The 24,836-nt window shown below is 40.6% G+C and overlaps 1 protein-coding gene across 20 annotated transcripts in view; it reads left to right on the top strand.

Moving 5' to 3' along the window:
- PTGER3 (prostaglandin E receptor 3) overlaps nt 1-24,836 on the top strand; it is a 291,735-nt gene that overhangs the window by 78,124 nt on the left and 188,775 nt on the right. For 13 of the 20 annotated variants that reach the window (XR_011257830.1, XM_069594493.1, XM_069594464.1 and 10 more), the window contains one exon: nt 23,170-23,261. The exons of the other annotated variants lie outside the window; for them this stretch is intronic. Coding sequence is in view for 12 of the 13 variants with exons in the window: in XM_069594493.1 (XP_069450594.1) it covers nt 23,170-23,261 (92 nt within the window). In the remaining variant the exon portion in view is untranslated. The remainder of the gene's footprint in view (nt 1-23,169; nt 23,262-24,836) is intronic. 20 annotated transcript variants of the gene reach the window in all.

Genomic DNA, 24,836 nt, shown 5'->3' with positions numbered 1-24,836 from the left:
TACCTTTAAAATTATTTTAAAATTTTATATTTACTGAAACTTATTTGGCATGTAACAAGGTAAAATTTAAGGTGTACATGTTAATTTGCTCCATTTGTATATAATGATATAAGTGCCATTGAAGCACTCATTAACACCTCTGTTACATCACATAACTATCAATTTTTTTAGTGGTTGTAATAACTCAGTTCTAGTATCCTGGCAAGTTTGATGATTATGATACAATATGGTTGTCTATATTCACTAAACTGTGTGTTAGATCTCTAGAGCTTATTTACTACCTGTTGCAAGTTTGTATCCTTAAACATCTCTCCCTCCTCCCCACCATCCCTTGGTAAACCATTTTACTCTCTGTTTCTATGAGTTTATCTAATTTAGATTTCATATATAAGTGGTGTCATACCATATCTTTCTCTGTCTGATATCTCACTTAACACAATGTCCTTAGGGTCTATCCAAGTTGCAACAAATGGCAGGATGTCTTTCTTTCTCATGGCTGTACTACATGATTTTCTAACTGTCTTTTATATGTACTGATTATTTTATGTCAAAGAATCTATCAAGTGTCAACCTGAGTCTCATACTTATTATATTATTTTATTATATACTGTATTATCATTATATTACTAAGAATAAGAGAAGATGGATATTAAATGATTAACTATATTATGTTGTACTTAAAATTAAGTATCTTGCTTTTAAACTACTTTTATATAAGACCCAGATTCCAAATGGCCAAATTGTGACTAATGGGACTTTAGCCATTTTTCTTTGCTCTCATCACTTAGAGAAATAGGAATGTGTTGAGAATTTAGACTTATCATAGCTATTAAATATATGACTTATACCACATAATGAATACTGTTTAGTTATATACAGCTTATAACATGTTTGTCGATGAGTCAAGATTTCCCTTTAATGCCTCTTAGCGTGTCTTACATGTAGATGATATGTAATCAAAGGGTGCTGAATTGAATTCACTTTCACTGCTCTGTGGAATTTATTTGCCTGATAAAGACTCAACTTCTGTTGGTGTCCAATTAGTGTCAAAACATTGTTACTCTAGCTCTTGTTTAATTTGATTGTATTGGATGGTTGTGGTTGTTGTGATGCATAGAAGGGACTGCAGGGGATCAGGTAAATTCCTAAATATACAAGTGTTTTGCCTCAGACAGTGGCCACACCTGCACCTTCAGGGACTGGGAAATCCTCCAGAATACACAAGTGCATAGAGATCATGCAGATCAGCTCTAAACTGGATGATAAGGATTAATTTATCATGAAATCCATTCAGTTCAGTTCAGTCACTCACTCCTGTCTGACTCTTTGTGACCCCATGAATCGCAGCATGCCAGGCCTCCCTGTCTGTCACCAACTCCCGGAGTTCATTCAAACTCATGTCCATCGAGTCAGTCATGCCATCCAGCCATCTCATCCTCTGTCATCCCCTTCTCCTCCTGCCCCCAATCCCTCCCAGCATCAGGGTCTTTTCCAATGAGTCAGATCTTTGCATGAGGTGGCCAAAGTACTGGAGTTTCAGCTTTAGCATCATTCCTTCCAAAGAACACTCAGGACCAATCTCCTTTAGAATGGACTGGTTGGATCTCCTTGCAGTCTCAAGGGACTCTCAAGAGTCTTCTCCAACACCACAGTTCAAAAGCATCAATTTTTCAGCACTCAGCTTTCTTCACAGTCCAACTCTCACATCCATACATGACCACTGGAAAAACCATAGCCTTGACTAGACGGACCTTTATTGGAAAAGTAATGTCTCTGCTTTTTAATATACCATCTAGGTTGGTCATACCTCTTCTTCCAAGGAGTAAGTGTCTTTTCATTTCATGGCTGCAGTCACCATCTGCAGTGATTTTGGAGCCCCCAAAAATAAAGTCTGACACTGTTTCCACTGTTTCCCCATCTATTTCCCATGAAGTGACAGGACCAGATGCCATGATCTTAGTTTTCTGAATGTTGAGCTTTAGGCCAACTTTTTCACTCTCCTCTTTCACTTTCATCAAGAGGCTTTTTGTTCCTCTACACTTTCTGCCATAAGGTTGATGTCATCTGCATATCTGAGGTTATTGATATTTCTCCTGACAATCTTGATTCCAGCTTGTGATTCTTCCAGCCCAGCATTTCTCATGATGTACTCTGCATATAAATTAAATAATCCGGGTGACAATATATAGCCTTGATGTACTCCTTTTCCTATTTGGAACCAGTCTGTTGTTCCATGTCCAGTTCTATCTGTTGCTTCCTGACCTACATATAGGTTTCTCAAGAGGCAGGTCAGGTGGTCAGGTATTCCCATCTCTTTCAGAATTTTCCACAGTTTATTGTGATCCACACAGTCAAAGGCTTTGGCATAGTCAATAAAGCAGAAATAGATGTTTTTCTGGAACTCTATTGCTTTTTCCACAATCCAGCAGATGCTGGCAATTTGATCTCTGGTTCCTCTACCTTTTCTAAAACCATCTTGAACATCTGGAAGTTCATGATTCATGTATTGCTGAAGCCTGGCTTGGAGAATTTTGAGCATTACTTTACTAGCGTGTGAGATGAGTGCAATTGTGTGGTAGTTTGAGCATTCTTTGGCATTGCCTTTCTTTGGGACTGGAATAAAAACTGACCTTTTCCAGTCCTGTGGCCACTGCTGGGTTTTCCAAATTTGCTGGCATATTGAATGCAGCACTTTCACAGCATCATCTTTCAGGATTTGAAATATTTTAACTGGAATTCCATCACCTCCATTAGCTTTGTTCATAGTGGTGATTTCTAAGGCCCACTTGACTTCACATTCCAGGATGTCTGGCTCTAGGTGAGTGATCACACCATTGTGATTATCTTGGTCATGAAGATCTTTTTTGTACAGTTCTTCTGTGTATTCTTGCCACTTCTTCTTAATATCTTCTGCTTCTGTTAGATCCATACCATTTCTGTCCTTTATTGAGCCCATCTTTGCATGAAATATTCCCTTGGTATCTCTAATTTTCTTGAAATCCATTACTCAGTGCAATTACCATATTTATGATAGTTTTTAATGTTATTTAATCCTTCTCAGCTGTCATTATGATAATATATGATAACAATGTGTTTGATTATTTTCTTTTTATCTGAGCCATAGTTCCTGTGATTTACCTTTTAAAAACTGGACATAAAATTGCAATGAGACTCTCCATTGACTATGTGTGATTGGAAGTAATACTACAGAACAACACTTACAATCAATATTAGATTTAATTTGGCTTTTAGATGTATATTCTTGACTCGCTCTGAATTATGATAGACTTCTTTTATGAGTCATCTTGAGCACTGTCTCAGCTTCCTCTTGATCTTTGGAATACATTAAACTGGAAAACACTGTATTTATTTAATGCTATCAGCATGTGTTTGGCTCTTAGAGTCTCTACTTTTATTAAAGGCTAGGGTGATAATTATACAGGATACAATTTAGGTAATTTTTTTAGAACCAGAACCTGTGTGTGAACAAGCTGCCTCTTTTTCTGACCTCATGACCATGAGGGAAAATAAGCTTTCTCCTTCACACAGATGCCATGTCAGCTAAGGGAAGGAGGAACTGGGAGAAGCCAGTAATTGAGCTATCAGGGAAGCTGATGGGTATTTTTAAAATGTATTTTAAAATATTCTATACAGAACAGAACTTCCTCACAAGTCAACATTCTCTGCTGGGACTGGGAGGTGGGACAGTAGAGAATGGGTTCTTAAACTTACAGTTGAAAGTATGCTGCCCGTCTGCTTTCTCAGTTGGCATTAAATCTGAGTCTCTTTGAGAGACATGTTCTTTCTTCATGGCTTCTCCCAGCTCCTTCTTCCATTAGCTGACATGGCATCTGTGTGAAGGAGAAAGCTAATATTCCCTCATGGTCATGAGGGCAGAAAAGAGGCAGCTTGTTCACACACGTCGTGGATCTGTCCACTGGGTCCTGTCTACCCTCCTTAGAGTTGATTTTGGTCTTTCCAGTTGCTGGATAGTTGTTGGCAACCCCCATTGATTCAGAGCTGGTGAAGCCTGTGAACTGTTTCCTCAGCACACTTGAACCCTGTGGTCCTACTTTGCTGACTTGGCCCCATTGTTGTCTCATTGTCACAGCAGACCTTCAAGACTCTGCCACATCCTTCCTCCAGAAACTGTTCAATCCATAAGAACTGCTGTGATGCCAGGGAGTCACTATGACCCTAAATGTAGCAGCTCCCTGGCAGCCCCCTCTGGAGTTTAGCTTTCCTCTCCCTTCCATGCACCTCAGGGAGATTCTGGGGAGACTTCTTTATCATGTGGGGGCTGAGGGACACTCAGAGAATCATCATGACCTCTTTTTGCCATTCCCTTTATCCAGAAGTTTCCCTATATGTGTGCCAAAGCACGCTCTGAGGCTGTGTCCTCAAAGATTTGTAACCATCCCTTCTTTCTATTTGAGGCTTCTACTCTTTGGTCGGGCTTCTCTGGTGGCTCAGTGGTAAAGAATTTGCCTGCCAACGCAGGAGACGTGTGTTCAATCTCTGGGTTGGGAAGATCCCCTGGAAAAGGAAATGGCAACCCACTCCAGTATTCTTGCTTGGGAAATCCCATGGACAGAGGAGCTTGGCAGGCTATAGTCCATGGGGTCCCAAAAGAGTCAGAAATGACTTAGTGACTAAAACAACACAACATCTCTTTGGTCGCCCTCCCAGTTCTGGGGGTTGATGCTGAGACAGTTGCAATAGAAAAGTAAAGATATCTCTCTTCCTTCTTTTCTGTATCATCCCCTCCTCCTAGCACTACAAGGACTTTTGTCTTCCTCTAAGCCATTTTCTCCTCCTTAAATAGGTCCCATTTGCCTGAAGCTATGATGATGGCTTCCCCAGTGATGCTAGAAGTAAAGAATCTACCTCCCAATACAGGAGACACAAGAGACATGGGTTCAATCCCTTGGTTGGGAAGATCCCCTGGAGAAGGAAATAGCATCTCACTCCAATATTCTAGACCAGAGAATTCCAAGGACAGGGAAGCCTGGTGGCCTCAGTCCATGGTGTCACAAGGAGTGGGACACCACTGAGCATGCACACACACATGAATGATGGAAGGTTTTCCATGGCTGTGGGGAGGAGATGGGAAGCAGTACTTTCACTGAGTAAAAAAGAAAAAAGAAAAATTAAGAGGTATTTGACACTTCAAAGAATACTGTTTCATCAAAATACCTTCCCTATTTTTCTGAACTTCGCAGCTTCATTTTTTCCCATCCTTGAAATAATAAGTTTAAAAAATATTTTCCCTTTAAACTGATGAGTAGGTTGTGAGTTTCTAGGCTACCTTTATTCTTTTCTTAGTAATTTCGAATAGTTAAAATAATTTTGTTATTTTGATCAATCTAAATAGTGTTATTATTTAAATGAATTAGCAACATAACAGATAGCTACAATAGCTAAGCCATACAGTAGTGTATATCCAGCAACAACAAGTTTTCATGATTCAACCCAACAATTATGTGCATTAATAGGCCTCTGGCCAGTTCAAGGTCTCCATGACAATAAAACCCAGCAGCTCAGAAATTTTTAGGAACCAGGCTCAGATTAAAGTCTATGTCCATCCAGACTTTATGTCTATGTCTACATCCTCCTGGTTCTGAGACCCAGGAAACTCCAGATGTGGAATGAACCAACCAAATTCAATAAATTAGAGAGTGGCAAGGAAGGTATAGGGAAGGGTTAGTCTCTACTGTACTGTCTTGCTGATGCCCATCAGTTGGTCTTCATTTTTCACAGTTTACCTTTACAGACCTGGGGAGTATATACAAGATAAGGCAGGATGTGAATTTGACCAGGTGTGCATAGTTATCATGAAGCTTAAAGAAAAAAATCTCCTTTATACATACATAGTGCATCATAAATCAGCCAGCAAATGCTAACTAGTGTCACTCTGTGCCATACATCATTATGGGCTCTTTGGCATTAGAGAGTATTTAGAGCATAGTCCCTGTTTCAAAGAGCCAGGGTCTTTTTGAAAAGATCGTGCATTCATTCATTCATTCAGCAAATATTTATTGAGTTCATCCTTTGTGCCAAGCTCTGTGATATGTAGGCCTAAGGCAGAAACAAAATAGATATGAACTCTGCTTCCACAGAGTTTATAATCAGGTGATATTGACACTTCTAAGTGAATTTGACTATGTTCAAATATCCCTGTGTATGTGTGTATGAGTTAGTCACTCAGTCATATCTGACTCTTTGCGAACCCATGGACTGTAGCCTGCCAGGCTCCTCTGTTCATAGGGTTCTTTAAGCAAGAATACTGGAGTGGGCTGTCATGCCCTCCTCCAAGGGATCTTCCTGATTCAAGGATGGAACTTGTGTCTCCTGCATTGCAGGCAGATTCTTTACCCTTTGTGCTATTGGGGAACCCCCCAAATATCCCTATTTCTAGCCAAAAGGAAGGAAGACTGTTGCAGCCCAGTCACAAATGATGTTCTCAAAGTGGGAGGCAAGGTATAAGACTGTAATAATTTTTCTAGCAAGTCTGTATGATTAGACACATTGCTGTAAATGTACCTGGTAAAATAACTTGATAGAGGGAAAGTTTCTCCTATGTTCACACCAGAGACAGATGTATGGTTAAGCTAGCGAAGCTCAGGCCTCAAAACCTTTCCATTCATAGATCTTTTCCTAGGTCCTGGGCCTAGTTTTACATGTATTTAACTAAAGAAAGCTGTATATTCTTCAGATTCTGCAAGCCTGGATCTAGTTCTATCTGGTGTGGGTCCCAGGTATTCATGAAAAAAGTGGGGTTTGACATAGTTCTTGGAAGAAAATTAAGCTATGCATATGCCCCCAAAGAATGGGAGTCCATCCAGGATGAGGAGAACTATAGGGAAAGTATATAGGGTGAACTGGAGGGCAGTGAGTTGATTAATTAATGGGCAGTATAATTGCTAAATATAGGGATCCAATTACCAACTCAACCAAGGTGTCCTCAGGGACCAATGTTATCGTTTAGTTTCTTTGGGATGTAAGCAATGGAGTGCCACTCAGGTTAACTCAAGCAACGGGGGGTTTATTTTAATGGAATATGGTCTGGAGTAGGTAGGCTGAAGTTGGAGGGTGGATCACTATCCAGAGAATCAACTGTTGAAATAAATGAAAGCCTTGCTAGTCTTCTACCATCTCTGGATCTAGCTATTTTCTACCTGTTTGATTGTGTTTCCATTTTCAACTGCTAAGTCTTTCTCTCTCCTGTCAATGTAACTTCTTAACTTTATAATTTTTGCTTACTTACCATATCTGCTTCCTCCTGGTTCTGGTCTTGCTGCTAACTTCCTTATTTTCTCAACATTTCCGAATTCAGATTCTCAAGAGAGCAAATATCTGTTCTGTTAATTCATTGTTCCTTGACTGGCAAGGCAATGTCTTAGGTTTTATGCCTTGTCCAACTGAGTATGATATATATATATAATCCTTGTTCAGCCCCTGGGTCAGAAAGATCCCCTGGAGGAGGAAATGACAACCCACTCCAGTATTCTTGCCAGGAGAATCCCATGGAGGGAGGAGCCTAGTAGGCTACAGTCCATGGGGTCGCAAAGAATCGGACACGACTGAGCGACTTCACTTCACTTCTTCACTTCATAATCCTTGTACAAAATATGGTGTGGATGCCCCTTCAGTGGTAGTGTGTGCTGAAGAACTTCCTTTACAAGGGTCTGTAGGTCAACGGGTATAAAGAATGACATGCCTAATGTAGCTGAAATATTGGGTTGGCTAAAAAGTTCATTCAGGCTTTTCCATAACATCTTATGGAAGAAGCCAATAGACTTTGGTTGATCCAACAGTAATAGCTAATACTACCTGAGAGCTTACTTTGTGTCATTGTGTTAGGCTCTGTTCTAAGGACTTCCCATACATTCTCCCTTTTAATCCTACTGATAATATTATGGGCTAGAACTACTACTATTCCCATTTAACTGAGGAAACTCAGTTCAGTCAGTTCAGTTCAGTTGCTCAGTCGTGTCCAACTCTTTGCAACCCCATGAATTGCAGCACACCAGGCCTCCCTGCCCATCACCAACTCCCAGAGTTTACCCAAACTCATGTCCATCGAGTCGGTGATGCCATCCAGCCATCTCATCCTCTGTTGTCCCCTTCTCCTCCTGCCCCCAATCCCTCCCAGCATCAGGGTCTTCTCCAATAAGTCAACTCTTCGCATGAGATGGCCAAAGTATTGGAGTATCAGCTTCAGCATCAGTCCTTCCAACTGAGGAAACTATTACTCTGCAAATCCAAGTACCTTGCTCAAGGTCACACAGCTAATAACTAGTGGAACCAGTATTCTAACCAGGTTTTTTTTTTCAATACTGAATTTTTTTTTAATCGAGGTGTAGTTGATTTACAATGTTGTGCCAATCTCTGCTGTACAGCAAAATGACTCAGCTATTTTAAAGCTTTTTTAAGCTATTTTTTTTCACTATGGAAAGCTATTTTTTCCATTATGGTTTATTAAAGGATATCGAATATGGTCCTCTGTGCTATATATATTAGGGCCTTGTCATTTATATATATTGGGGCCTTGTGTAAATGTAATAGCTTGCATCTACCAACCCCAAACTCCCTGTCCACCCCTCTACCTCTCTCTCTCTATTTTGGCAACCACAATTCTGTTTTCTATGTCTATGAGTCTGTTTCTGGTTTAGAATTCACTTTTTTTCTATACCATAGGCTGAATGTGGGATTTTATGAGGGTTGAGTTATTGCAGAGACTAGAGACACAGAAATCATTTAGGAAATGAAAGAAGGTTGCAGTGACCCTGTGGGTAGGTAATTGAAGAGGAACTAAGAAAGATGCAGTGTGGTTAGGGAAGAAAGGATTTCTCAAATAACTTAAAAATAAAAATCACTTACATTTGGTGATAAGTTTGATTTGGAATTTTGAAATAAGTATCTGAGTAAAATGTCCTCCTAGTGAAAAACAACTATTTATTTTTGTTTGTTTTGTTTGGAAAAGAGATTTAAATTTTCCTAGCAGTGGAAAACTGACTACTTGGCTATTTGAAAGTATGGTATCCAAAGATCTTATCAACTGCTATGGGAGAAACTATTATACTCTTCTCACAGAGAAGTAGTATGCAGTCAAAATTTCTCTGCCCTGAAATATTCCCCATAAAAGGCTGGCCAGGCTTTTAGGGTATTGAGAAACTACTGTACTTCATTTATATAATGTAGGCTAGATTTCTGAAGGGACAACTTTCCCCCTTAATTTTTCCCTTTATTGGTAGCATGAAGTAAAATTTCTGGGATCAGGTACAACTTCAGTGTATTTCAACTTCTTAGAGTCTCCTGAAGCCAGCTGTGAAACAGATGAGCCAGGCATTGCAGCAGGCGTGCGAGGGGGTAGATAGTATTCTGAGAGCCGGAGACTGGAGCAACTATTGCTAGGTGTAGTCTGGAATGCTCCTCTCAGGAGGGATTGTTAACATTTAGCCTTCCTTCCGTACGAGGTTTTAAACTACCAATTATCAGTTTGTAACCCCCCAAATTGTGGCAAGGTCTTATTCTTTGAGGTGGGTAGCTGTTCTGTCTCTCCCACTGCTGCCCAGCTCTAACTCAATCTTAGTCCCCAAACAAAATACCCATAATTGCAAACTGTACTTGTGCTTTTCTGACTCTTGTACAGAAAGCCTCTTTGTTCAAGCTTTTCTCCTCCTCCTCTACCAGTTCTTTTCACACCCTATATCTCTTAATGAAACCTCAGTCTCTCCTCCCAAAACATCACTTTTAATTCTCCCCTCTCTGAATTCTTCCATGGTGGCTCAGCTGGTAAAGAATCTGCCTGCAATGTGGGAGACCTGGGTTCAGTCCCTGGGTTAGGAAGATTCTCTGGAGAAGGGAATGGGCATCTACTCCAGTATTCTGGCCTGGAGAATTCCACAGACTTTTGGACATGGACATGACTGAGCGACTTTCACTTTCACTTCTGAATTTTTGGGGTGTCTACAATCTGTTCTATTGTAATTAAAACAGTGTGAACTATAAGATCTATTTAAAAAAAAAAAAAGTTTGTTTTAGAAGGAAAAATAGGCAGAATGCTAGGTTAAAACAGAAGCTTGAAGAGTCACGTAGCCAAGTTTCAGTGTCATACTTTTGTACTGAAAGGCTGTGAAAACCCAGAAGATGAAGTTCTCCTGAGGAGAAGATGGTCAGACAGTAGAGTCTTCAGTGTATTCCCAGCTGCACAAAGTCTCATGGAGAATATGAGGACCTTTATTAGAAAGACAGGTACTAGGATATCTCTTTCATTTCTTTGAGAAGAAGGCAATGAAGACAAAGAAAGCTTTGATGAGTAAGAAGCAAAACTGTTTCTTCTTCTTGATAGCATGGAATCACAGGACCTGTAATAGAAATGATGCCTCTCATGGGGACCAGAAAGTACGTAATGACAGTAGATAATGCGGCAGTGGTGTGCATTTTCTCAGAATGTTGCCGAAATTTCCATATCTTTATCTCTTATACAGAATAATTAATTGATTCCTGGGAGCAAAGTCCCAGTTTCTAGTTCTGGATGTAGCTAGCTCTAGACTTGAGCAAGTTACTTAACTTGTTGAGCTTCTATTTTTTGGTCTATAAAATGGAAATAATATCCACCCATTTTCAGGCACTCGGTGTAAAAACAGATAAAAGTCATCCAGTTAAACATTCAGTAGTAATTAAGTTGCATTGTGGCAGGCTCTGATCTAGTCACTGGGAGTGCATCAGTGAACAAAAACAGAGAGAATCTCTGTCCTTGTGGAACCACCGACTAGTATAACCAGCAAGGTCATATTTTAGTTTTTCACTTCACTCAGTTAGCCACAAGGCAGGGCTTCCCTGGTGGCTCAGTGGTAAAGAATCTGCCTGGATTATGGGAGAACAGGGTTCGATCCTTGGGTCAGGACGATTCCCTAGAGAAGGAAATGGCAAGCTGCTCCAGTGTTCTCACCTTGGAAGTCCCGTGGACAGAGGAGCCTGGCGAGATACAGTCCGTGGCGTTGCAAAGAGTCAGACACAACTGAGGACCTGAGCAATCTCAGTTATCCTCATCTTTCTTTTTTGATAAAACAAGTGTTTGCTGAATAACTGCTATACTCTAGGAGTGTTTATAAGTGAATCAAATATTTAGATTGATTATTGAGGCTTATGATGGAACAGAAATAAGGAAGCTGGATTCCAGATAGGACTTTACTGGAAACTAGCTCTGTATTCTTGCCTGGAGAATCCCCATGGACAGAGGAACTTGGTGGCTACAGTCCATAGGGTTGCAAAGAGTCAGACACGACTGAGTAACTAAGCATAGCAGAGCTCTGTGGCTATAAAAAATAACTTTGTCATGTATTCGCTTTGCAGCATTCTCAAAGTAGGAAGTCAAGAAACACCTGGGGTAACAGGCAAATTTGGCCTTGGAATATGGAATGAAGCAGGGCAAGGCTAATAGAGTTTTGTCAAGACAACACACTAGTCGTAGCAAACACCCTGTTCCAACAACACAAGAGAAGACTCTACACATGGACATCACCAGATGGTCAACACCGAAATCAGATTGATTATATTCTTTGCAGCCAAAGATGCAGAAGCTCCATACAGTCAGCAAAAACAAGACCAGGAGCTGACTGTGGCTCAGATCATGAGCTCCTTATTGCCAAATTCAGACTTAAATTGAAGAAAGTAGGGAAAACCATTAGACCATTAATGTATGACTTAAATCAAGTCTTATATGAATATACAGTGGAAGTGAGGAGGTTCGTGACATTGTACAGGAGACAGGGATCAAGACCATCCCCATGGAAAAGAAATGCAAAAAAGCAAAATGGCTGTCTGGGGGGGCGGGGCCTTACAAATAGCTGTGGAAAGAAGGGAAGCAAAAAGCAAAGGAGAAAAGGAAAGATATAAGCATCTGAATGCAGAGTTCCAAAGAATAGCAAGAAGAGATAAGAAAGCCTTCCTCAGTGATTAATGCAAAGAAATAGAGGAAAACAATAGAAAGGGAAAGATCTCTTCAAGAAAATTAGAGATACCAAGGGAACATTACATGCAAAGATGGGCTCAATAAAAGACAGAAATGGTATGGACCTAGAAGAAGCAGAAGATATTAAGAAGAGGTGGCAAGAATACAAAGAAAAACTATACAAAAAAGAGCTTCACGACCAAGATAATCAGGATGGTGTGATCACTCACCTAGAGCCAGACATCCTGGAATGTGAACTCAAGTGGGCCTTAGAAAGCATCACTTTCTTAAAAAAAGAGAAAGAAAGAAAGCATCACTACAAACAACGCTAGTGGAGGTGATGGAATTCCAGTTGAGCTATTTCAGATCTTGAAAGATGATGCTGTGAAAGTGGTGCATTCAGTTCAGTTGCTCAGTCGTGTCCAACTCTTTGAGACCCAATGAATTGCAGCATGACAGGCCTCCCTGTCCATCACCAACTCCCAGAATTCACCCAAACTCATGTCCATTGAGTCAGTGATGCCATTCAGCCATCTCATCTTCTGTCATCCCCTTCTCCTCCTGCCCCCAACCTCTCCCAGCATCACAGTCTTTTCCAATGAGTCAACTCTTCGTGTGAGGTGGCCAAAGTATTGAAGTTTCAGCTTTAGCATCAGTCCTTCCAATGAACACCCAGGACTGATCTCCTTTAGGATGGACTGGTTGGATCTCCTTGTAGTCCAAGGGACTCTCAAGAGTCTTCTCCAACACTACAGTTCAAAAGCATCAAATCTTCGATGCTCAGCTTTCTTCACAGTCCAACTCTGACTTCCATACATGACTACTGGAAAAACCATAGTCTTGATTAAATGGACCTTTGTTGGCAACGGAATGTCTCTACTGCCAGCAAATTTGGAAAACTCAGGACTGGCCACAGGACTGGAAAAGTCAGTTTTCATTCCAATCCCAAAGAAAGGCAATGCCAAAGAATGCTCAAACTACCACACAATTCCACTCATCTTACATGCTAGTAAAGAAATCCTCAAAATTCTCTAAGCCAGGCTTCAGCAATACATGAACTGTGAACTTCCTGATGTTCAAGATGGTTTTAGAAAGGCAGAGGAACCAGAGATCAAATTGCCAACATCCGCTGGATCATCAAAAAAGCAAGAGAGTTCCAGAAAAAACATGTATTTCTGCTTTGCTGACTATGCCAAAGCCTTTGACTGTGTGCATCACAATAAACTGTGGAAAATTCTGAAAGAGATGGGAATACCAAACCACCTAAACTGCCTCTTGAGAAACCTATATGCAGGTCAGGAAGCAACAGTCAGAACTGGACATGGATCAACAGACTGGTTCCAAATAGGAAAAGGAGTACGTCAAGACAGTATATTGTCACCGTGCTTATTTAACTTATATGCAGAGTACATCATGAGAAATGCTGGGCTGGAAGAAGCACAAGCTGGAATCAAGATTGCTGGGAGAAATATCAGTCACCTCAGATATGCAGATGACACCACCCTTATGGCCGAAAATGAAGAGGAACTAAAAAGCCTCTTGATGAAAGTGAAAGAGGAGAGTGGAAAAGTTGGCCTAAAGCTCAACATTCAGAAAACTAAGATCATGGCATCTGGTCCCATCACTTCATAGCAAATAGATGGGGAAAAAGTGGAAACAGTGTCAGACTTTATTTTGGGGGGCTCCAAAATCACTGCAAATGGTGATTGCAGCCATGAAATTAAAAGATGCTTACTCCTTGGAAGGAAAGTTATGACCAACCTAGATAGCATATTCAAAAACAGAGACATTACTTTGCTAACAAAGGTCTGTCTAGTCAAGGCTATGGTTTTCCAGTAGTCATGTATGGATGTGAGAGTTGGACTGTGAAGAAAGCTGAGCGCTGAAGAATTGATGCTTTTGAACTGTGGTGTTGGAGAAGACCCTTGAGAGTCCCTTGGACTGCAAGGAGATCCAACCAGTCCATTCTAAAGGAGATCAGCTCTGGGATTTCTTTGTAAGGACTGATGCTAAAGCTGAAACTCCAGTACTTTGGCCACCTCATGTGAAGATTTGACTCATTGGAAAAGACTCATGCTGGGAGGGATTGGGGGCAGGAGGAGAAGGGGACGATAGAGGATGAGATGGCTGGATGACATCACCGACTCGATGGATATGAGTTTGGGTGAACTCCGGGAGTTGGTGATTGACAGGAAGGCCTGGCGTGCTGTGATTTATGGGGTCTCAAAGAGTCGGACACGACTGAACAACTGAGCTGAACTGAAGTGAACTGAAAAATATATATATATTTCCTCCTGGAGTAGGTCAAATTCTGCCCCTACTGACATATGTATTACTTATTTTTTTGACCAGTTAACCCCTTTTTAAACATCATGAAAATACACGCTTTAGATCAGCCCTCATCAGAATGATTTGTTCCTTCCAAATTAGTGAAGTTTCATTATACTTGTATAAAAAGAGAGGGACAATCCTGTATTTATTATATTTTAGTATGTAGCATAAGTGTATCTAGCTCAAGTATTACAATACAGAGATGATATGTGTGTGTGTAAGTTGCTAAGTGTATCTTTGCGACGTCATGTGGTGTAGCCCACCAGGTTCCTCTGTCCATGGTATTCAGGCTAGAATACTGGAGTGGGTTGCCATTCTCTTCTCCAAGAGTTCATTCCAACCCAGGAATCGAACCCAGATGTCCTGGTTGCAGGCAGAGTCTTTACTGTCTGTGCCACCAGGAAGTCCAGCAGAGATGACAGTCAATACAAAAGTTTCCAAGAGACTGGTTTTACTGTCATATCATTGAAATCCAATGGATTTGAGATAGTGTGGGAGTGTAGATTGTAGCTACCATGTATTCTGGAACCTAACTGCCTACATTGGAATCTAAGCTTTGCCTCTTAATTACAAATGATCCTGGATAAATTATGTAATCTCTCTGTGGCTCAGTTTCCTCATCTGCCAAGTGGAGATGATAGTAGTGCCAACTTCAAAGAATAAAATGAATGAGCACTTGTCAAATGTTCAGAATAGTGCCTGACAAAGCAAGATAACTTAATGATTTGGGGTTGTCATTGAAGAGGGAGTTGAAAGGAGAGGAAGTAAGTAGCAGATATATCACGCAGAGAAGCTGGTCATAAAGGGAGCGAGAAATTGGGCCACACTTAGAGAAAGGCGAAGGGGCAAACAATCAAGAACTGGCGTTTGTGTGTATTTTATTTCCCAAGATAAGGGGAGCCTATGCATATTCAAAGCAGTGGCTTAGAGCCACTGAATAGGAGATGGAAGAGAAAGGGTTAGCCATAGGGGCAGTGTGATCTATAACAAGGTCACAGTTAGAGGTGTGTGCTTGGTAAGTTGCTTCAGTCGCGTCCAACTCTTTGCAGCCCTATGAACTGTAGCCTGCCAGGATTCTCTGCCTATGGGATTCTCCAGACAAGAATACTGGAATGGGTTGCATGTTCTCCTCCAGGGGATCTTCCCAATCCAGAAATCAAACCCTCATTTCTTATGTCTACCTGAATTGACCAGCCAGGTTCCTTGCCACTAGTGCCACCCGGGAAACTCAGTTAGAGGTGATGGGAGGTAAATAATTATCAAATAGACTTCTCTGTGTTCCTCTGGAATTCAGTTAGCCTTTCAGTTCAGTTCAGTTCAGTTCAGTCGCTCAGTCGTGTCTGACTCTTTGTGACCCCATGAATCGCAGCACGCCAGGCTTCCCTGTCCATCACCAACTTCCAGAGTTCACCCAAATTCATATCCATTGAATTGGTGATGTCATCCAGCCATATCATCCTCTGTCGTCCCCTTCTCCTCCTGCCCCCAATCCCTCCCAGCATCAGGGTCTTTTCCAATGAGTCAAATCTTCACATGAGGTGGCCAAACTCCAAACTGGAGTTTCAGCTTTAGCATCATTCCTTCCAAAGAACACCCAGGACTGATTTCCTTTAGAATGGGCTGGTTGGATCTCCTTGTAGTCCAAGGGACTCTCAAGAGTCTTCTCCAACACCACAGTTCAAAAGCATCAATTCTTTGCTGCTCAGCTTTCTTCACAGTCCAACTCTCACATCCATACATGACTACTGGAAAAACCATAGCCTTGACTATACAGACCTTTGTTAGCAAAGTAATGTCTCTGCTTTTGAATATGCTATCTAGGTTGGTCGTAACTTTTCTTCCAAGGAGTAAGTGTCTTTTAATTTCATGGCTGCAGTCACCATCTGCAGTGATTTTGGAGCCCCCCAAAATAAAGTCTGACACGGTTTCCACTGTTTCCCTATCTATTTGCCATGAAGTGATGGGACCAGACGCGATGATCTTAATTTTCTGAATGTTGAGCTTTAGGCCAACTTTTCCACTCTCCTCTTTCACTTTCATCAAGAGGCTTTTTAGCTCCTCTTCATTTTCTGCCATAAGGGTGGTGTCATCTGCGTATCTGAGGTGATTGATATTTCTCCCGGCAATCTTGATTCCAGCTTGTGCTTCTTCCAGCCCAGCATTTCTCATGATGTGCTCTGCATATAAGTTGAATAAGCGCGGTGACAATATACTGTCTTGACGTACTCCTTTTCCTATTTGGAACCAGTCTGTTGTTCCATGTCCAGTTCTGACTGTTGCTTCCTGACCTGCATATAGGTTTCTCAAGAGGCAGTTTAGGTGGTTTGGTATTCCCATCTCTTTCAGAATTTTCCACAGTTTATTGTGATCCATACAGTCAAAGGATTTGGCATAGTCAGTAAAGCAGAAATAGATGTTTTTCTGGAACTCTCTTGCTTTTTTGATGATCCAGCGGATGTTGGCAATTTGATCTCTGGTTCCTCTACCTTTTCTAAAAAACAGTTCAACATCTGGAAGTTCATGGTTCACATATTGCTGAAGCCTGGCTTGGAGAATTTTGAGCATTACTTTACTAGCATGTGAGATGAGTGCATTTGTGCTGTAGTTTGAGCATTCTTTGTTAGCCTTTATAATATGCTAAGTACCTCGCACTGAAATTCTGAAGACAACTGATCAGACTATATACCTCAGTTGTTCAGGAGTAAGCAGTGGATGGGGAGGAATTACTGAGTTGATGTGAAATGAGCAGAGGAAACTCTAGCAATATGCTAAAGAGTAGTCTTGCCCTGTGGTGTGGCTGGGTCATTCTGGAAGACTAACACAGACTAACACAAGTTTCACTAGACAGAGACAGAGTAGCTCCAGGAACACAGTCATCAGGCATTCTCAGTCAAACCATAAGCAGTCAAGGGCCACCAACAAGCCATGGCAGCAGACCCAACAACTGGACTGTGTTCATGTGTCTAGAGTGACCACTTATAAATCAATCATTTTACCACAGTTGCCACAAGAAATTAATTTGGTCCAAGAGTCAAATTCAAAATGAAGGTCAAGCTCACACACACACACACACACACGCACACACAGAGTCTTCTCTATTTTAACTGGAATCTTTTAAAAATCTTGTAATAAGGCTGAGTAAAAGAACTGCTTTAACTGAAATCTTGCGTTTTATATTCAGAGAGAGCACCAGCTTTGCTAGCAGCTTCATATTGTACATATTTTTCCATTTGGGAAGAACACACAGAGCTATAAGCTTAGCTGAAACAAGCAGAAAAGGACTTATTTTGAGATGGGACGTCTTTGGCAGCATTAAGGACAGCACCTTCATGGCAGTAAGAACTAAGATGTCTTAAAGAGGCCCATTAGCACTTATACATTCTACACTCTCTCGAAAGACTCTTGCATTGATGTGAATGAAAGTCAATGTGTTAAAGGAGTAAAGCATTAAGTGGAATTAAACATAAAAGAGTTTGGCATTGCCTGACATTGGCATTAAGTAGAATTAAATGTAAAAGTTAGGTATTGCCTGACATTGTTTCTATCTTTTCTCCCTTCCAGCCAAGGTAATTTCCTGTAAGTATTGCTTCTTAATATAGATTAAGAAGTTTTATCCCTAGCTAAGGGGATTCCAGTAGCTCAGTCACTAAAGAATCTGCCTGCAGTGCAGGAGAGCTGGGTTCAACCCCTGGTTTGGGAAGATCCCCTGGAGAAAGGAATGGCAAACCATTCAAGTATTCTTGCCTGGAAAAACCTATGGACAGAGGAACCTGGTGGGCTATAGTGCATAGGGTTTCAAGAGTCGGACATGACTTAGCGACTAAACCATCAAGGGGATTCCAGACATCTGTAGCAGGAATGAAGAAGTTTAATTTCAACAGGACACTCTGCTGAACAGAGCTCCCCAATCTACGCATATGGGCAGCCTCCTTCACTACCAGCTAAACTTAAAGAAGTGAAAATGAAAGTCACTCAGTCGTGTCTGACTTTTTGCAACCCAGGCAAGAATACTGGAGTGGGTACCCTTTCCCTTCTCCAGGGGATCTTCCCAACCCAGGGATCAAACCCAGGTCTCCCACATTACAGGCGGATTCTTTACCAGCTGGGCCACAAGGAAAGCCCAAGAATACTGGAGTGGGTAGCCTATCACTTCTCCAGCAGATCTTCCCAACACAGGAGTCGAACTGGGGTCTCCTGCATCGCAGGTGGATTCTTTACTAACTGACCTGTCAAACTTAACTTGCCTAATATTTGCTTGGTAGAGTATCCCACATGACTACAGCCCTACCCAGAAACTGTCAGATCCCATACACCAGTTCTATACCCATTCACAGCTTCTGCTTTTTTAGCTGCCAACTGTTCACACCTTTACCTTCAGAGGCTCACCCAAAGGCAGAGCCAAAGCAGTGATGAATTATGGTTATGGAGTAGGAAAGCCCAAACCCCTTGTCAAGAGACGGGATAAGCTCTGAAGTGTAATTTATACTCCAGAGTTTCCCAAAGGTTCACATGGAAACTGGAATTACTTAAAATCTCATCACAGCATGGCTTCTTCTTCTCTGAACTACTTCTCCACTCCTTTACTGTTTCTCCTGCAGGTACATCCTTAGTAAGTCACATGCACACAAGTCCTTGGCTTAGGATCTGCTTCTAGGAGTACTCAGCCCAAGACAGTCCTTAATACTCATTCATTCAGTCATTCAAAGAAGTGCAATGTCTAAGTGCTTTCATCCCAGTCCAATGAGTTAGAATGATACAGAGTTGGGTGAAATGTAACCATGGATATCCAGAACTATTATATGGGACATATAGAGACCACACATTTATACACCAAAAGAAACTTAAAATATGAAAATAGCATCATACCTGATAAAGTTATTTCTACCTAGTAAGTTCTTATGTGTGCCAAAGATTTGCTTAGTCCTTATAATGTTGTCCATTGAGGAAAGCCAATTATTTTCTTATGTTCACACATTTTTGGAGACCCTCCTATGAATCAGAGAGTGATAAAGTGACACACTCATAAGTACAATATAATTATATAATTATAATCTCAAATAATGTATAATCTCAAATTATACGATGTATATAATTATATAATATATAATTTTATGTAATTTTAAATAATGTGTACAAGGCTATGAAAAAAATGGTGGAAGAAATGATAGTTTTCCAAGAAAATGAAATACTGGATCTTGGAGGGAAAATAGAACTGATTCTGGGCAGAAGTAGAAGCATTTTAAAAAGAGAATAACAAACTCCATAGTAATTAGGTGTGAAAAAGCATTGTCAGATCTCTAGAAGAGTGAGTGGTTTACAAAATTGAATCAAAGGTCACATGAAGAGGAAAGGCAGGAGATAAACCCAGAGATGCAGTTTGGAACCACTCAGTGGTACACCTTAGGTACTTTAGAACTTTCTCCTATAGCTATGGGGAACCTTCAAAGATATTTAGAATTTGCCAAGGTTTGCCTTAGAAACAATATGAAGAATGTGTTAGAGAAAACAAAAACTCTAGTCAGAAATACTGGTTAGTTAAAAGGCTGTTACTAGGTTAAATCAGATATAATTTCCAATGTCCAACTTTTTAATTTTTTAATTAGAAGATATTTGCTTTGCAATGTTGTGTTGGTTTCTTCCATACAACAATGCAAATCAGTCATAATTATATTTCTTTCTCTCCATCTTGAGCCTCCCTCACCCCTCCCATCTCACCCCTCTAGGTCATCACAGGACACCAGGCTGGGTTCCTTGTGTTTTATAGCAGCTTCCCACTAGGTTACAATGGAATATTACTCAGCCATAAAAAGGAATGAATTTGAGTCAGTTGTAGTGAGATGGATGAACCTAGAGCCTAATTATAAGGAGTAAAGTAAGTCAGAAAGAGAAAATCAAATATCCAACAGTTTTTAACCCAATGAAAATGTGAATTTCATACATTTCAAATTGATACACTAACCAAGAAGAATGAGGATGAGAATTTGAACAATGACACAAAGACTGGAAAGAAAGGGTAAAATAAAAGAGATGCATAGGAGAGAAAATTGGCATGAAAGGCAAGGGCAGAATAAGCCACAGAATTAGGTGTGAGAGTGAAGCAAAATTTTCTAATACAAATATCTGTAAGAGAGATAGGGTCCACCAGAGGAGTAGTTTAGAGAGTGGCACAGGGAACCATACCATGCTTCAGAATTCTTGGCTCTTCACATATTATTTACTTTGCAGTAAAAAGTTTCTTCTTTTCCTGCTACTTGACACTAGACAGGCATGTGGTACCCAAATTCCTAAAGTTGTTATTATTGTTCAGTCACTCAGTCATGTCTGACTCTTTGCGACCCCATGGACTGCAGCACGCCAGGCCTCCCTGTCCACCAACTCCTGGAGCTTGCTCAGATTCATGTCCATTGGGTAGGTGATGCCATCCAACTGTCTCATCCTCTATGATCTCCTTCTCTTCCTGCCCTTAATCTTGCCCAGCATCAGGTTCTTTTCTAATGATTCAGTTCTTTGCGTCAGGTGGCCTGAGTATTGAAGCTTCAGCTTTAGCATCAGTCCTTCCAATGAATATTCAGGGTTGATTTCCTTTAGGATTGACTGATTTGATCTCCTTGCAATCCAAGGGACTCTCAAGAGTCTTCTCCAATACCACAGTTCAAAAGCATCAATTCTTCGATGCCCAGCCTTCTTTATGGTTCAACTCTTCACATCCGTACATGATTATTACATAGCTTTGACTGGGCAGACATTTGTTGGCAAAGTAATGTCTCTGCTTTTTAATATGCTGTCTGTGTTGGTCATAGCTTTTCTTCCAAGGAGCAAGTGCCATTTAATTTCATTGCTTCAGTTACTGTCTGCAGTGATTTTGGAGCCAACCAATTATGCAACTCCAAGTGTATTTATTTAGTTAAAACAGGCCTTGAAAAGAGAGATTAAGCAACATGACAGCAGAAAAAGAAACCTAGTTGTCCTCTAGAGAAAGGACCCCATCTCACCAGATGGCTCTTTACCATGTAAAGGGTCTTCTCATACAGGGGCTCACAGGAGATTCTGAAAGTCTCAGAGAATTAATAGAAAAGCCTATTTTGTTTTTCTTTTCTACTCTGACCTTAACTGTAATCACTCTTTCAGAACCACAATGTTTCTATAAAAAGTGCCAACTAAACTTTTCCTGTTTGCACTGAAATAGATATTGGCCAACACAACATAATTTTCTGTTGCAAGGAAAAGACGTGACATTTTATTGTCCTTCAAATAACACTGCCTTCCTAAAACAGAAATTATCTATTTGCTTAACGCAATCAAGAACTGGAGAATTACATGTCTGTCTGGACATCTTCTGTAATGTCACGCCACTTGGGATAGGCACGCTATTTAAGATGATCTTAACTATCCTTTTGAGAGAAAAAAGACTCTAGGAACCTGATAAAAAAGACTAAGGATACATTGAATTAAATTTCTTTAACAACTTCTTATAAGAATTTAATTTCATTCTGCTAGTTCTTGTAAGAGAATTGCTAAGAAATATATAAAAAGAAAATACTTTTCAAGTATATTTTTTATATATTTCAACTTGGTTGAAATATGTATAGTTCAAAATTTTACTGCATCAAATGAATTTAAGCTAATATTTGGAGATGCTGTGGAGGGATGGGCTGCAGGGCAAATTACACAGCATTGTTCTTTCAGGCCCCAAATATATTTATTGACCATCACCTATGTGGCAAGCAGTGTGGTAGCTGCTGGAGACACAGTGATATGCCAAACCAGGCATGGTTCCTGGTTTCATAAAACTTGTGGCCTAGAGATAACAACACACGTTAAACAAATAATCAAACATATTACAAACACGCATATTACATACACACTTATTACAAACTACAATGAATTCTTGAAAAGAAAATAGTGGGTATCACGTAGTGGGGAACCAGTGCTGGTCAACAGGGTCTTCTCTGAGGAAGTGATTTTCAGAGTGAGACCTGAAGAACAAGAAGTAGTCAGCCAGGTGATGAAGGAAGGAAAGAGCGCTCCAGGCAGGGGAATCTTCAAGCACAAATGCCCTGATGTAGCAGGGCAGTAGATTTGACCCTGTTTGTGGTGTTTGTAGATAGCTAGTGTGACCTGCAATGGCACCCCACTCCAGTACCCTTGCCTGGAAAATCCCGTGGACAGAGGAGCCTGGTAGGCTGCAGTCCGTGGGGTCGCTAGGAGTCGGACATGACTGAGCAACTTCACTTTCACTTTTCACTTTCATGCATTGGAGAAGAAAATGGCAACCCACTCCAGTGTTCTTGCCTAGAGAATCCCAGGGATGGGGGAGCCTTGTGGGCTGCCGTCTATGGGGTCGCAGAGTTGGACACAACTGGAGCTACTTAGCAGCAGCAGCAGCAGCAGCAGTGTGACCTGAGCACACAGCAGCAAAAAAGTTCAAAAGACAGCTACAGTTACAGCTACAGGCCAGATCAGACAGACAAGGTTAAGAACTTTACCCTGAGAGCAACAGGAGGTCACTGAAAGGGGAGATGGGCAGATACCTACAAAGATCATTTGAAGTCAACAACCTTTTATTCAGCATGTAACAAATGCTCTAGTAACTGCCCTAGGGCTCCCGAAATAATATTAGCCCTGGTTTCTGATCTCAAGTAATGTTAATGTGGATGTGTGTGAAGAAAGAGAGGGTGAGTCAAAGTACAGGAGGCAGGAATGAGACAATCTTGGGGAGATAATATCTAAAACATCTTCATTTATGGAGTCAGAGCTGATGTGAGTTGATGTATGAATTGTGGTTCTGCTCTTCTTTGAAAATGTTCAGGGAAGTGTCATCTGACGAAAGGAATCATAATCAATAATTCTGTCCACTGAAACCCTCTGTCTGTTCACAGATAAGGCACCATACAAACAACTCTGCATCCAGCTCCACCTCTTTACCTCACCAGTGCTCCTCAGCCTTGATGTGGAGTGACCACCTGGAAAGGTGAGATGTAGAACTGTCTGAACTGGCAGGATAGCTCTCCCCCATCGCTCTGCTCTGACCTGAGTTCATGTCGCAAAGGCAGAAGGTCTCTAAGAATTAAAATGCAAAGTAAGCACACATGTCTGATGAAGGAGGACTCGATTCCCCAGAGGAGCTATTGTTGTTTTTACAACTTCATTTACATTTCCTCTACTGAGAACTTTCTTAGACTGGCTCCAGGCTGCTTTTGGAACTGACTAACTCTGCGTGGTGAAGAGTCTGCATGTCTGCTCTTTTCTTAGTAAGAGCAGTCTCCCAGGAGAATTTTTAATTTTTTAAAAAAATTGAAGTATAGTTGATTTACATTGTCATATTATTTTCAGGTGTACAGTGCAGTGATTCAGTTATACATATATATATATATATGTATATATTTATTCTTTTTCAGATTATTTTCCCCTATAGGTTATTATAAAATACTGAGTATGACTGTAGATCCTTGTGCTTAATTGCTCAGTAGTGTCTAACTCTAAGACCATTGGACCGTAGCCTGCCAGGCTCCTCTGTCCATGGGATTTTTCAGGCACAAATACTGGAGTGGGTTACCATTTCCTTCTCCAGGGAATCTTCCTGACCCAAGGAATCAAACCCATATCTCCTGTCTCTTGCCATTGTAGGTGGAGTCTTTATCCGCTGAGTCATCGGGGAAGCCTTAGTTATCTCTTTTGTACATAGTAGTATGTATATGTTAATCCCATCCTTCCAGAAATATTTTAAAGCTAAGTAACCCCTGTTTTATTTAGACACCAGAACTTGGCATGTTCACCATACGATTAACACACTCTTACTTGCTCTTCTGATTAGATCTGCTTTGTATAACACATATATTTCAGTGAATGAACATTGTAGAAAGCAGAACATTATGCCAAATGTGATGCATATCTAGTCAGATTAAATTTCAGGCATTAGTTTCCTCCCTCAAATATTTCCTTTCAATATTCCCGCTAGTGACTATAGGGTTAATTGAATGGTCTTCTGTGTATTATCACATTGTGTGATTGTTTTTGTTTTAATGAGAGAACGTAAAAAGTTTTAATTTATTTTCAAAGACTATTCAAATAAGTTGAACTCTTCATTTTTAATGGGAAATCTGCATGTTCGCCTTATTTCATTCCCTGGGTATGGCTAGGTGCCATAACTCCAGTATAAGTTGTTATAACAAATGTGGACATTCAAATAGCTCAATTTCTTTAAACATTTGTTCTCCCACGGTTAAGGTAACCACTTCTGTTCTTCAGGGCAAGATTTAAGTGTATTTTGAATAAATACTTTGCAACAATACCCAAAGGATAAGAAAAAGCTGGCTGCTTCTAGAACACACTTCAAAAATCACAAAGCCAGTAAAGTTTTTACTTGACTCACCTTTATGGTCCTCCGTCCTTGCCCTAGATATCTGCATGTAATACACATATTCTGGGCAGTTTTACTATAAACACAGATCCCTTGGAAAATAAAAAAAGGGAAAAGAATCGAGATACCCAATTTCCATTTGGTAGGTTCATACTAATCCCATTTTCAATTTCTTAAAGTAAAGCT

This window comes from Ovis canadensis, chromosome 1 (genome assembly GCF_042477335.2).
Source record: "Ovis canadensis isolate MfBH-ARS-UI-01 breed Bighorn chromosome 1, ARS-UI_OviCan_v2, whole genome shotgun sequence".
Lineage (NCBI taxonomy): Eukaryota > Metazoa > Chordata > Mammalia > Artiodactyla > Bovidae > Ovis > Ovis canadensis.
This window is presented reverse-complemented; position numbering and strand designations above follow the sequence as displayed.